This window comes from Phacochoerus africanus, chromosome 16, assembly GCF_016906955.1.
Source record: "Phacochoerus africanus isolate WHEZ1 chromosome 16, ROS_Pafr_v1, whole genome shotgun sequence".
NCBI classification, from domain to species: domain Eukaryota; kingdom Metazoa; phylum Chordata; class Mammalia; order Artiodactyla; family Suidae; genus Phacochoerus; species Phacochoerus africanus.
The window spans coordinates 50,586,915-50,601,615 of NC_062559.1; the positions used below are offsets into that span (position 1 = coordinate 50,586,915).

The following is a 14,701-nucleotide window of genomic DNA, read 5'->3' on the forward strand; positions in this document are numbered from 1 at the left end:
ACATCTCATCTCTCTGCCTATCCCCCACTGAGTGCAACTAAAAGCCCCAGAGATCATACAGAAAACAAGCATGAGACGAGGCTGAGAAGCAGAGAAAAGGCCAGACAGCCAGGGAGGTCCCTGAGGGTCCTTTTGGGCTCCGGGATCCCAGACTCAGAGTAAAGAACTCAGAAACTTCTACAGGTGTAGACAAAAAAAGCCCCAACAAAAGCTGCTCTTATTAAAGGACCGGGAGAAGGGCAGCCTCACAGGACAGAAAACTCTCAGACCATCACTGCTCTGTTCTGCCCAAACACACAGGACACACCGCAGCCCCACTGATGCCCCTGCCAGGCTGTAATGCACCCTGACTTCCAACCCTGCCCCAAGGTTTCAGAGAAGGCCCAAGAGGGAGCCAGAACTTTCACTCCCTCTGGGAAGCAAGGTCCTAGCCCACTCTCCAACCCCAACGTCAGGGGAGACCTTGGGGCCCAGGATGTCCATATCCCCACGGAGTAACCAGGTAGGACCCTCCCCACCAGAGTAGTGGTTGAGCCCTGCTATAAAAAAGATCTAAGTGAGATCCCAAGCCTGACAATTCTCCAAATGTCCTGATACATCATAACAAGAACCAGAAATATGTCAGACTGAATGAGAAAAGACAATCATTAGACACTAACACCCAAACGATACAGATGTTAAGAGTTATCTATGATTCTCGTTATTAAATGATTTCAGTGAGCAATTAAAATATCAGAGACGTGGGGGGAAAAAAAGTCTCAGCAAAGAAATAAAAACCTGCTGCAAAAACTGAAGACAGAAAAAAGGACCAAGTGAGAAATTGTGAAACTGTAAAATACAACTACAACTAGTAAAACTAGTAAACAGTCACAATGCCATTATCAGGGGACAGAGGATTAGTGATCTTGAAGACAGAACAAGAGAAATGAACCAACTTGAAGGACACAGGGAAAACAGACTAGGAAAAAAAGCGAAGAAAGTCTTCGGGACGTGATGCTCTAACACAAAACTTCACATCTGTGTTGATGAATCCCAGAATAAGAGAAAGAGGGAGGCTGAAAACGTCCCAAATAGGGCAAAAGACTTATTAACCCACAGAGTCAAGCAGCTCCGTGAACTCATAAAATAAAGCCAAAGAAATCCACGTCAAAACACGTCACAATTAAACTTCTGAATTCAAAGACAGTAAAGGAGTAAAGTGACACCTTGCTTAGACAGCCAAACAACTTAGTAACAGTTGATTTCTTTTTTTGTCTTTTTGGGGCTGTGCCTGCGGCATATGGAGATTCCCAGGCTAGGGGCTGAATTGGAGCTGTTGCCGCCGGCCTACACCACAGCCACAGCAATGCCAGATCTGAGCCGCGTCTGCGACCCATATCACAGCTCACGGCAACGCCGGATCCTTAACCCACTGAGCGAGGCCAGGGATCGAACCTGCCACCTCCTGGTTCCTAGTCAGATTCATTTCTGCTGCGCCACAACGGGAACTCCAAGAGCAGATTTCTCAACAGAAGCCATGGAGGCCAGAAGGAAGCGGCACTGCGTTTACCAAGAGCTGCAAGAAAGGAACTGTCTTCCCAGAATCCTATATGCAGTGATAATATCCTATAGCAATGAAGGCGAAATGAAATCGTCTTCAGAGGAAGGGAACTGAGCGAATCTGTCACCCTAAATGAAGGGCTGAAGGAAGCTGTTCTCTAAACAGAAAGGAAATGATATCGGAAGGAATCTCAGGAGGAAGAAAGAACATGGGAATTAAAAAATAGAGGCAAGCAGACTTTCCTTCTCTTGGGTCTTCTAAATTATGTCTGACGGCTGAAGCAAAATTTATAACACGGTCTACAGCAGTTCCATCCATACGGAGAGGAACCATTTAGGACACTCGAATATTCTAAGCGGAGAGCGTGAAGGGATGTGAAGAGAGGCCAGCACGCTCCGCCTGAACTGCTGCAACGACGACACCCGTAGATTGTGGGGAGTTCAGCATGTGCCGTCACACCCAAACAATCACTAGGAAGGCTAAAAAGCGCCAAAACACAAAGAGATCTCAACAAGACTATATCTAAAGGAAAGTGGAATTAAACCAATTGTTCACATTTTATTTATTTATTTATTTATTTTTGTCTTTTTGCTGTTTCTTGGGCCGCTCCTGCGGCATATGGAGGTTCCCAGGCTAGGGGTCTAATCGGAGCTGTAGCCACCGGTCTACGCCAGAGCCACAGCAACGCAGGATCCGAGCCGCGTCTGCGACCTACACCACAGCTCACGGCAACGCCGGATCGTTAACCCACTGAGCAAGGGCAGGGACCGAACCCGCAACCTCATGGTTCCTAGTCGGATTCGTTAACCACTGCGCCACGATGGGAACTCCCCAATTGTTTACATTTTAAAATGAAAACTTTTTAAAAGTACAGACTTAAAAATCCAAGGGAAGTAAAAATAACTAACGAAATAAAGCACAGAAATGAAAAAAAGGCCATAAAATGGCAGCCTTAAGCCCTAACATATCAATAATTACATTACATATAAATGATCTACATTTATCACTTAGAGATTGATGGAGTGGATTTTAAAAAAATGACCCAACTCCATGCGTGTCTACAGGACTGGACTTCAAATACAGTGATTTAAGCAGACCAAAAGAAAAAGGACAGAAGAAAATATGTCATGTAAACACAAACAAAAGCAGGAATAGCTGTATTATCAGATAAAGTAGACATCAGATCGAAGACAATTACCAGAGACAGAGTGGAACGTATAATCATATTATAATGTATAATAACGAAGAAACCAATCCATACAGCAGACATGGCAATCCTAACTGTGTGTGTGCATCAAACAGCAGAGATGAAAGTATGTGAGCCGAAGAATGAGGGCTGAAAAGAAACACAGAAGAAGACCTACAGTTTGTCTGGAAACTTCAAAGCCCTTCACTCAGTAATTGACTTAAAAGTAGACAGAAAATCAGCAAGGATCTAGAAGGACTCAAAACCAACAGGATTTAATGGACGTTTATAGAATACTTCACCCAATAGCAGGATATGCATTCCTTCCAAACGTTCATGGAACTTATGCCCATTCAGATAATACACTGGGCCAGAAAAACACCTCAACAAATTTAGCAGAGATGAAATTATGTGGGGAATTTCCATGGTGGCTCAGTGGTAATGAACCTGATGGGCATCCACGAGGATGTGGGTTCAATCCCTGGCCTCACTCAGTGGGTTAAGGATCTGGCATCGCCATGTGCTGTGGTGTAGGTCCCAGATGTGGTTCAGACCCCATGTTGCTGTGGCTGTGGCACAGGCTGGCAGCTGTAGCTCCAATTTGACCCCTAGCCTGGAAACTTCCACATGCCCCAAGTGTGGCCCTGCAAAGCAAGCAAGCAAGCAAGCAAACAAAATTAATTAATTAATTTACATGGAGTGTATTCTCAACAACAATGGACTCAAACTAGAAATCAGGAGGAGTTCCCCTTGTGGTGCAGTGGAAACGAATCTGAATAGGAACCATGAGGTTGCAGGTTTGATCCCTGGCCTCGCTCAGTGGGTTTAAGATGTGGTGTTGCTGTGGCTGTGGCGTAGGCTCTGATTAGACCCCTAGCCTGGGATCTTTCATATGCCACAGGTGCGGCCCTAAAAAAAAAAAAAAAAAGAAAAAAATCAGTGTGAGAGAGAGAGAGAGAGAAAAGGAGAATCTCCAAAGTCTTAGAAATTAAACAACACCTTCTAAATAATCCATGGCTCGGAGTTCCCATCGTGGCGCAGTGGTTAATGAATCCGACTAGGAACCATGAGGTTGCGGGTTCGGTCCCTGCCCTTGCTCAGTGGGTTAACGATCCGGCGTTGCCGTGAGCTGTGGTGTAGGTCACAGACGCGGCTCGGATCCTGCGTTGCTGTGGCTCTGGCGTAGACCGGTGGCTACAGCTCCGATTGGACCCCTAGCCTGGGAATCTCCATGTGCCGTGGGAGCGGCCCAAAGAAATAGCAAAAAGACAAAAAAAAAAAAAAATCCATGGCTCAAAGAGGAAATATTGAGGAGTATCAAAAAAACACACTGAACTGAAAGGAAACAAAAAATACAACCTGTCAAAAGTTTGTGGGACAGCTAAAGCGGTTCTGAGAGGGATATTTACAGCAGTTAAGTGCAAACATTAGGAAAGAGGAAAGGGCTCCAATCAGGAATTTAACCAGCATAAGAACCTAAAAAAGGAAGGAAAAACCCCACAAAGAAAGCAGAAGTAAGGAAATAACCCAGATAAAAGCAGATCAAAGAAATTGAGAACAGCAAAACAAAAGAAAAAAAAATCAATGAAAACAGGTAGCTGGTTCTTTGGAAAGATCAGTAACATCGACAACTTCCTGACAGGACTAACAAAGAAAGAGACGATATGAATTACCAGCATCAGGAACAAGATGGGCATCAATGCAGACCCTGCAGGTACCAAAAAGACGCGAAGGGACACCATGAACAGCTCTGTATGCGTACACTTGACAGCTCAAAGGAAACGAACCATTCCCAGCACAACACAAAGGGCTGTTATCCATCCAGTACCAAACAGATCATTTGAATAGCTCTCTAACTATTAAAGAAATTTGATTTATAAATAAAAAGCTTCTGAAAAAGAAATCTCTAAACCTTGACTGTTTTGATGGGGAATTCTACTGAATATATAAAGAATAATTAGTACCAATTCTACGCAATCTCTTTCGGAAAACAGGACAGGAAGAAAACTTTTCAGTGTACTATATGAAGCTAGAATTACCCTGATACCAAGAGCAGAAAAAGGCAGAAATAGAATACAGACCAATATTCCTTATGAATACTGATGCACTATCTATCTGTCTATCTAGGTGGGGGAGGAGGGAGCAAGATGCAGCAATATGCAAAAAGAATTACACACCACGACCAACTGAGGTTTATTCCAGCAACACATGTTAAATTCGGTCTGGTATTTGAAAAATCAATCAATGTAATCCACCACTGATCAGGAACAAGGCAAGGACGTTCATTCTCATGATTCTTATTCAACACAGGGCTGGAAGGTCCAATCGGGGCAATTAGGCAAGAAAAGGAAATAAAAGGCATACAGATTAGAAAGGAAGAAATAATCGGTTCTATTTTCAAATGAGATGACTGTCTACCCAGAAAATCCTCAAGAATCTACCAAAAAAAAAAAAGGCCTAGAATAAGTGAGCTTACCATGGTCACAGGACACAAGAGAAGCACTAACATTTTTTTTTTTTTAAAGGAAATACTATAAAACTCTAACAGAACATGTACAGAACTTGTATGCTGAAAACTACAAAAAGCTGATGAAAGAAATCAAAGATCTAAATAATGAGACATACTATGTTCATGGATTGGAAGGTAACACAGCAAAGATGTCGATTCTCCCTAAACGGTCCTACCAAAATGTCGCCAAGAGTTTCTGTAAACATAGACAAGCTTCTTTTAAAATTTACATGGAAAGAGACAGGCCCCAGAACAGCCAAGGCAATTCTGAAAAAGGAAAATAAAGTTCAGTAGCTACTGTCATCAAGCCAGTGTGGTACTGGCGAAGAAATATACATCCGCTAAGGGAAAGGACAGAGAACCCAGAAATAGACCAACGGATTCTTGATAAAAGTCCTTCAATGAGAGAAAGACAAACTTTACAGTTAACAGTGCTGGAGCAATTTGACGTCCACAGGCCAAAAATAAACTTTGATCTAAACTTTGTATCTTACAGAGAAATGAACTCAAAATGGACCACAGATTTAAATGTAAAATGCAAAACAATGAAACATTTAGAAAAATACAGAGGAGAAAAATCTTCAGGATCTAGAGCTAAGAAAAGAGCTCTTAAACGTGATGCCAAAAACATGATTCATAAAAGGGAAAATTGATACACTGGACTTCATCAGAGTTTAAAACTTTTGCTCTGTAAAAGACCCTATTAGCCAAAGAACAGAAACAACACAAAGGTCTTTCAATGAGTGAATGGTTAAAACAACGATGGGACAATTATGCCAAGGAATGCTACTCAGCAATCAGGAAGGGAAAAACTGGTGTTAGAAAACCATGCTGATTAAAAAAATCACAATTCCAAAATGTTACATATTGTGATTTGTATAACATTCTTGAAATGACGAAATTATAAAAGTGGAGCACAGAACAGGGGTTGCCAGGGGTCTACCACAGGGGTGAGAGGGAGGGGGGGTGAGTGTGGCACGGGGGGCAGCGGGAATGACCCCTGCAGTGATGGAGACGTCTGTGGCCTGACCGCTGACAGTGTCGGCATCCTGACGTAACGTTATCACAATTTACGTGATGGTACCACTGAGGAAACTGGCTGAGAGGCATGTGAGAATCTCCCTGTTATTTTGCACAACTGCATATGAATCTATCGTGACGTCAACATAAAACGTTTCATCCAAGCTGGAGTCTCACAGATTATCGTGCGTAAGATGGAGGAAAAAGAGGACTTTTGAGTGATGCCTGGCATGGAAGACTGGCCGCTGCGGTGAGCGACAGCAGGCAGATGACCCCCGGCACCCCACTCTGGATTCTTCGAAGAGGCTCGGCCCAGAACCAGGGGTCGTTAAATAACTTTGTGTTGATATTTTGGTTGTCCATCAAACACGGGCAGATCAAAAGGGAAATCGTGTCAAAAATGCCCAGGAAGCAGAACCTGAAAGAATCCAGAGTCGAGTCACATGTGCACAGTGCAGAATGTGCGGGAGAGAACGTGCCGACATGCAGGATGCGGCGCGGGCCTCGGGTCCCGCTGGCTGCAGCAGGAGCTGGGGACCGTCTCCGCCAAAGCCGGGAGCCCAGCAGCGGGACGGTGAGACACACGCGACGGTGAAGGTGCTCTTCTGAACACAAAGGAACAGAAACAAAAATGACAGGGCAAGGAGCTCTACCGGCTGGCTAACGGCTACGTGACAGGAACAATGTATTTCAAAACAGTGGACAAACGGCAAAAAGCACTGACGGAGCCGTGTCAACGTTCCCCACACTGCATGCTGGGGAAGGGTGCACGTCCCGCTCAAATGAAGTCCTCGGCTCCAGAAAAGGGAAAGGCTCGCGACGTTCGTACCTCCTACGGTTAGCATTCGAAGTCGTTCCTTGAAAACTGCAAGGTCTGAGAGGCAGAGTGGGAGCAAGGGCGAGCGGAGAGGGAAAAAGACAGGTGAGAGTTAGTTAACACCCCGCACGCCCACAACCCTGCACCATTCCCGCAGCCACGGGCAGCACGACACCGTCACACAGACACGGACACTGAAGGAGAACACGGTGGGTGACGTGGTCGGAGAGCTATGCGGGTGCTCATGGAAACGGCACACGGACACCTGGGAGACGGTGAACCTGACCGAGGGCAAGGCCGCTGCCTGAAACCCGGGCGCCCCCGAGGGGTGGCGGCGGCAGCTGAGACCGTCACCTCCCACCCGTCCTGCAGAAGTGGCCCCGGGAAGTCAGATCCACGCAGTCTAGACCGCCTCGGCAGGGAAAAACTGGGGGGAAGGCAATGTAAAAGCCTCATTTCTAGAGTCCTGTTCCTCAGAACTGGAGCCCCAGGCAGCAGCCTAGACCCGAAAGCTCAAGATCCTGCTGGATTCTGAAGAGTGGGAGAGGGTCCCTGGTCTCCCCTCCCAAGAAGGCAGAGCCACAACGGAGGAGCCGTGCCACGCACAGCTGCACCCGATCCTGTCCCAGGCCTAGAAGCGTCTCTGGTGCTGAAAACCAAGATGTTGATCTGGACACACAAAATCCCCTCCGACCCTGGTTCCCTGGGAGCGTGGGTCTGATGGCCGAGAGGTCAGAGCATGGTCACTGTGACTGCAGCCTGGGAGGGCAGCAGAAAGCTGGCCAGTGCATCCTTGGATGCTGGTGGCAAGAAGCCTGACCGGAGAAGATGCAGGGACTCCTGCTCTGGGTGGTAAAGCTCTCCTCACCCTCAGAGCCAGTGGCTCTTAAGACAATGGAACTTCTAGGTTCTGCGCAAGAGCATGGCTGCTTTGCTTAAGGCAGGGATGAAGAATCTTCGTTTTTCTCCTTCAATCCTTGTAATCAAAATCATGCCAAGCAACCACCAGCGCTGCCTGTGGAAACCTCCCGCTCCAGCCTCAAATGGAACTGCAGGCGCACATCTGTTCAAAAATCTAAAGGCAGTATGACAAAATGTTTACATCTGTTCACTCTGGGTACTGGGTATGAAGATGCTTTTATTTTTGTCTGCATTTTTTTTTTTTTAAACAAAATGCAAACAAAACACCCAAACCCCAGGAAAGTGGAAAGAGAAGAGAAGATATTCTGGCTGTCATTTAGAGAGAGCGCACAGGAGTCCCAGCACCGAAGCACTTTAAGCCGTCTAAACAATCACTCCTTGATGAGCACAAGATGCTCTGCTGGAGAGACAGAGCAGGTGGGATGTGGCCGTAGCCTCCAAGCCACTGCGGGCCAGAAGCAGGGATGTGACGCTAGCCTGGGTCTGCCTCAGCCTGTGGGTTCCTGGGTGCCCAGGAGGGAGGACACGCCTGCAGAGGGACTTATACCAGGACCGTGGCTAGGCCTGCCCTCCGGAGTCACCTGGGGACCCTGACCCCAGCGTTTCACTCAGTGGTCTGGGGGCACCACACCTGCACCCCCCGTAGCCAGTAATGTCAGGTCAACTGCTCTCTCTTGCTCTGAAATCATGAAAGTTGATGAAAATTCAATGCTATTTTTTAAGCTCAATCTTCCTAGCTGGCAAGGGTGCAGAACATGAACGGAAAGAATGCTCTGAAAGGTCGGAAGGGTGGGGATGCACTGCCAACGAGCCAGTTCACTTAGAGCAGCTAAACTGCTGCCTTAATTTGGACTTTGGGATTGCCCTTTGACCTATTAAACTCAGGTTCATTTCCTACCACTGACAATCTGCAAATACTAATGGTAAACAGAAGTTTCTTGCCTTCCTCCCTTTGATTTAAAGAACTTATGTTTTGAGTTCTCCTTTAATTATGTTGAAATGTCACATTCAAGTACATTTCAAACATTTTTGCCCCAGGCATAGTTACGCTACAGAATTTATACAGAAGCCACAGACGATGGCATTTTGAAGTTCAACTTGAATTCAAGCTGCACTTTCAGAGAGGAAACGGGGCAAGAACTAATGAGAACTTTCTCCAAATCTCCACGGGGCCAAGGGCAGCTTAGCTCAGGCCACAAACAAGACTGCCTGATACCCCTTCCCCACGAAGCAAGGACAGGATGCCAGCGCGGGATGGGACCTGAGAAGGCGAAAGAGGCCACAGGCTGTCGGCAGTAGATTTGTTTCAGCTTAAGAGGGCAACAACCCCAATCCCAAGGGACTGTAAAAAGCCACACCTTCTTTAGGGCCAACCAGGAGAGGCCTCGCTAGGAAACCCAATCCCGCCTGGAGCCTTCGCCCGCCTCCCTGGGGAGGAATGAGGAACGCGTGCCCAGGCATCTCAGGGTGGCCTCCCAGCCCTCCCCTCCCCAACAGGGTCAATGGCACGGCCTGGCGTACCTCAGAGGACGCGCTCTGGTTCTGCCACCTGGAACCTGGCCCCCAACAAACACTCCCTGGGAAAGGCACCCCCGTACCTAGCAATCACCCGCACAGTTAGGAAGCATGACCCAAAGCTAATGGAGAAACTGTTCTAATATTAATTTTTTAAAACTGCATTACAGGAGTTCCCATCGTGGCGCAGTGGTTAACGAATCCAACTAGGAACTGTGAGGTTGCAGGTTCAATCAGTGGGTTAAGGATCCGGTGTTGCTGTGAGCTGTGGTGTAGGCTGCAGACGCGGCTCCGATCTGGCGTTGTTGTGGCTGTGGTGTAGGCCAGCAACAACAGCTCTGATCAGACCCCTAGCCTGGAACCTCCATATGCCGTGGGAGTGGCCCTAGAAAAGGCAAAAAGACCAAAAATAAAAAATGAAATAAAATAAATTTGCATTAAAATCATCACTAAGCCCACCGCTGCCATGATATTTCTGCTGCACTTGCAGTGTGATCTGTGTGCACGTCTGATGGTGACCCTGACAAACGTTCTGGGACCATCCAGAGCTCGCAACTCTCTCTCCACCTGTTAGGCCAGGGGCTGGGGCTATTTCTAAGATGTTAGGACAGGACCTTAAGCCAGCATTTCCCAACCCTCTCTCAAAATTGGTCGGGAAAGGGCAAATTCTTTACATTTGGCACCTTAAACAATTCTGCAGGGACATCAGGACGGCTGGCAGTGCAGACACGCCCTGGCCAGCGCTGCCCTGGGATGGGCTTCCTGCCTTCTCCCAGGCTCGCAGCTGCTCCTCGGGGAACAGCAGGATGTGCTCTCAGGTGTTCGGGGAGGGAGCTGCAGCTGGGCCTAGGCTTCCCTGCAAGAGAACTGCCTGCGTCCACAAGCAAAAAGGACGGATGGCTCAGAGGCACCATGAGAGGGACGCAAGCGTGGGGAAGGCCGCTGTGCACACGGGCCACGGCTGTGGTCACATGCTCACCCCAGCCTACACGTGGGCCACGCCGACCACCCTGTTCGGGCAGGTCCCTGCGACCGAGCTCCCTGGCTTCCTCACTGCTCAGGCTGGGGCCACGTCCTCTCTACTGTCAACTCCTGTGGGTTATCTGTGGGTTATCTGCGGGTCACCTGTGGGTTACCCGCTCCCTCTCGCAGGTTCTACACATCCATCTTTACCAGGAAAACTTAGCTCAAAGCTTTTACCAGAAAGCTGCATATCTCAAGAGATTAACCACCACAGCAGCTCAAACCTTCCCGGGGCTTAGTCAGTTCCAGGCACTCTTCTAAGGCCAGGCCCTGAGGTTCGGAGGAGATGGACAGGGAAGTGCCTTAGGGACTGTCCAGTGTCCCCCTAAGCAGAGGGGTCCTGTTGGACCAGCTGTTTTCCTAAAGGCCTACATGCAAGGTCTTGAGAAAATTCAAGACTATCTCTCCTACAGATTCAAATACATGCTGGGTTTACCTTACTTCATTTATCAGGACTTTTATGTCCCGCCATTTCAAATTCTCAGGATGAAATGCACTTCTCTCCTGCAGAGGGGGGGCTGCTCCCGACCTTCTCCTGGTGCTTCTGAAGGGCTCCCAGCCAGAGGATGCCGCGTCCTCCTCACATGAGCTCCGGAAGCTCCGAGGCCACCTCTGTGTGTCTCTGGTCTATAAGGTCCCCCTGCCTGTTCACTTGCATCGTGCTGATGCCGAATCTCATAGAAGCACAAACACTCGGGAACACTGCCCCACGGTGGAACTAAGGCAAGAAAAGCACTAGACAGGACGACAGAGGCCTTGCCTCTGGCCCAGCTGACAGCTGTGAATGGACCAGCTGGGCAGTGTCAGCAGGTCTGGGGGCTCTCAGCCTTCAGCCTCTGGGTGGGATCGCCTGGGGGGGCTTCTGAGAAACCTCTGCCTGTGCCTGTTGGCCGCGGCGCTGTCCTGACCCGACCAGTCTGAAGCGGGCTGGAGAAGAACCCGAGGCTCCCCAGGTACTTCTAAGGGGTCAGGAACCACCAAGGAAGGTCCATTTTGATTCCAAGACACTGCCAACCAGAGATGCCACTGCAGAAAGGAACAGGGGCGGTGCAGTTTCGGCCAGGAGAAGGGGACCCCGCCGCCTCTGAGCGCCTTTCTTCCTTCAACGCCTTCCTGTGCACAGGACACTAGCCTCCGGGGCCCGTCGCCTCAGCAGCCAGGGCCCCTCTGGAGAGAGGGTCCCAGGGCGCAGAACCTTGTGCTCTTCACTGGGCAGCTGGTGCGGGGGAAGGGGGTCTGTCTTGCAAAGGTGGGGTCAGGCCTGAGTGCTGCAGGAGCTACGTGGGAGGGGGAGGAAGGAGGTTCCACGTGCCCGGGGGACGCAGCAACGAGAAGCCCGTCTCGGGGCTGCGCGGAGCTGTCCCTACTCAATAAAGCAGCAGGATTCAACTCGTGCAGACGATCGGACCTGGCCCTGCTCAACTGGACTCAGGAGTCGTCTTTCTCCCCCAAGGAAAGAACAACGTAGGGGCACCCTTGCGTGACCTGGGCTTGTTTCTGTAGTGAAGACAAAGCTCCAAGAGCAACCCCAGAGCCACGGCTGCCTGGGATCTAGCCTTACCTGACTAGCGCCTGGCCTACACGTCACAACTCGGAAAAGCCCACAGCGCTGGGGCGGTGCAGAGCGTTAGAGACGGTTATTCGGGGGGCGAACGGCGCCCCTCCCCGAGAGCGGCATAGGCAGAGAGGCAATCAGCAGTTTGGTTAGCATGCAGAGTGTTTCTCGTGAACGACCTGGCCGTTTTAAAATTAGTCACGTCATTTCTTTAGCACGGGTTAGCAGCCGGTGACCCGGAGCAGGTTAACTGGAGAGCGCGGCCGCAGGGGTGAGCCCAGCCGCGCCCCTGTGCTCACAGAGGAGGGTGTGGCGAGGGGGACAACCCCCGCCTGGGTGCCACCGTGTGCCTCCCTGCACGCCGGGGACGCCTTCCAAAGTTTCCTCAGCATGATCACCAGCACTTGAGCATCGAGACACCACACGGCACCTCCTGCTCTGGAGATGGCCCTGTCACAGGCAGGCCACACCGCGCCTCGGAGCGGACGGCGTGTGACAGCGGTTCTGTGCGAGGCCCCGCCTGGGCGGAGGCAGCACTGCCCTGAGATTTGGAACCAGAAGCCAGACGAGCTAGTCTCTGCAATGTCTTCTGACCCGCCTGCCCGGGTGGGTCGTCTTTTTCTCTGGGCCACACACCTTTTCCGACCCCAATTTTACTTTCCGATTTTGAGACTCAGACAACTGAGCTCATGCAATCTGGCTGCAAAGCGGAGATAAACATCACGCACCCCAAACACGCTAAGGCTGCATGACCGATAAATGTCAAGTGATCAGAATGAAGGAAACTTAAGCGCCTTTCCCTTCCGCCTGTGGACGTCCTGGCTGCCACAAGCTGGGACAGAGAGAGAGGAGCCAAGCAGCGCAGCGCTGGCTGCTCTCAGACCCTCACCAAGTTTGTCTGTGGATGAGATAATATCAGCGGGCACGGAGGAGTCCAGATCAGCATCCAAAATTCCCAGGGGGTCCAGCTGTGCTACATGATGCCCTCGTATCTACGAATGGGCCAGCGATGGAGAGGGAAGGACACACACAAAAGGACAGGAGAAAAAAAAGAGGGAAGGGGTAAAAAAAAGTAAAATTACATTAAAATTAGCGTTTACAGATTAATTCTCACCCACGTTTGAAGAAACAGTTACTGGAGCATCATCAAAATTTACACAACTAATTCCGAGAGGATCAAGTTTTGCAATGTGGTGACCCCTGACCTGGAAGCAATAACACAAGCAGTCATTAAGCAGGTCCCGCGGGCTGGGGGGGTTAAAAGTTACACTTGGTCAAAGCTTTCCCTGAGAGTACCAATGACCCCAAACAACAAAGTCAGTTCTCTGTGTGTGTGTGTGTGTGTGTGTGTGTGTGTGTGTGTGTCTGCGCCACGCATAAATTCCCAGGCCAGGGGTCGACCTGGGCCACTGCAATGACAGCGCTGGCTTCTTAACCCTCTAGGCCACAAGGGAACTCGCCAAGTTGTTCTTTAGAAGCCCCAGAATGGTTTCTGTTAAAGCACTGTTGTGCACAAGTGCACTCCTACAAAAAAGGGATAAACCTCTCAGGTTACGATGAACCTGGCGGTCTAAAAGGACCCCCTCTCGGGATCCTTACCCAGTTTTCCTGGAGAAACAGAAACAGGATACGCTGGGGACTTTCACCCCAGCACGCCTACTTGGCTTAGAACATGCGAACGTCCCTAAGGAAGAAGGGCAGGTGTGGGTGTGGGGAGGGAAGGCCAGTCCTGGCCCTGCTGAGTGAGTCAGGGCACCGTGGGAACAGCGGAAGAGAGCTGCATCGGGGGCTTCAGCATCTGAGCTACACTGTTTAAAAACCAAAGGACAAAAATACAAAAAAAAAGGAAAAAAGAAAAAAAACAATCCCCCCCCCCAAAAAAAACCCCAAAGGACAGAGAAAAATCCCTTTCAATTTTGTTTCTTCAAGTCTTGGGTATTTCACCCATAGTTTCTTGCTGGCAACCTGAGAAAGGGAGCAGCTGCTGAGAAGTCATTGAAAGACCAATAGAAATGACTGAGGCTGAAAAAGTGCAGGCCACGGTCAAACCACACCAACTGTGCCTCTTTTCTACAGAAACACCCATGGTGAACAGCACTTGCGGGCACTGATCTGCCCTGGGGAGAGCCTGACCTGCCAGGCTCCACAGGACAGATCCACCGTGTCCCCAGTGCCACCTGTGGCAACTATCCCCATGGGCAGGGAGTGGTCCATTCGCCGTCTCCAGGACCTGGAGCATCAGAGGGGGAGAACCCCGGGGGCGGCTCCCCTGCCATGGGGCAGCGATGCTGGGAGAGGCAGGAGAGCCCAGATCCTGGGAATCCCAGAAGGCTGCCCGGGGCCTGACTTCTCCTCCTTTCAACTCAGAACTACTCGCAGGCCAGGCAGTAAGGTCTGCATGCTGGGCTCTTCTCCACACAGGCAGACAGCCTGGCAGGGGCTCCTGGGCGCTGAGAAAGGCCCGGGTAGCCCCATCTACAAGACCCTCCTCGAGCAGGGCTGGTGGAACGGCAGTGCTCGTGGAGAGATGGCCCCTCTACAGGCTTCCCTGTCCCTCACCTGCTTTCGTGGGCTCTGCCTCTGTCCCCAAACCCTATAGGTCCATTTTTTCTTAT

At 49.8% G+C, this 14,701-nt stretch overlaps 1 protein-coding gene across 4 annotated transcripts in view; it reads right to left on the reverse strand.

The window, feature by feature from the left end:
* The window catches only part of OGDH (oxoglutarate dehydrogenase), a 77,966-nt gene that overhangs the window by 26,352 nt on the left and 36,913 nt on the right, over positions 1–14,701 (reverse strand). Inside the window, exons 4-5 of one of the 4 annotated variants that reach the window (XM_047763508.1) lie at positions 12,976–13,078; positions 7,085–7,129 (exon numbers count right to left, since the gene is read on the reverse strand). In XM_047763508.1, coding sequence (XP_047619464.1) covers positions 7,085–7,129; positions 12,976–13,078 — 148 coding nt within the window. Of the gene's footprint in view, positions 1–7,084; positions 7,130–12,975; positions 13,079–13,200; positions 13,292–14,701 lie in introns of all 4 variants that reach the window. The other 3 variants (XM_047763509.1, XM_047763510.1, XM_047763512.1) reach the window with 3 other exon arrangements.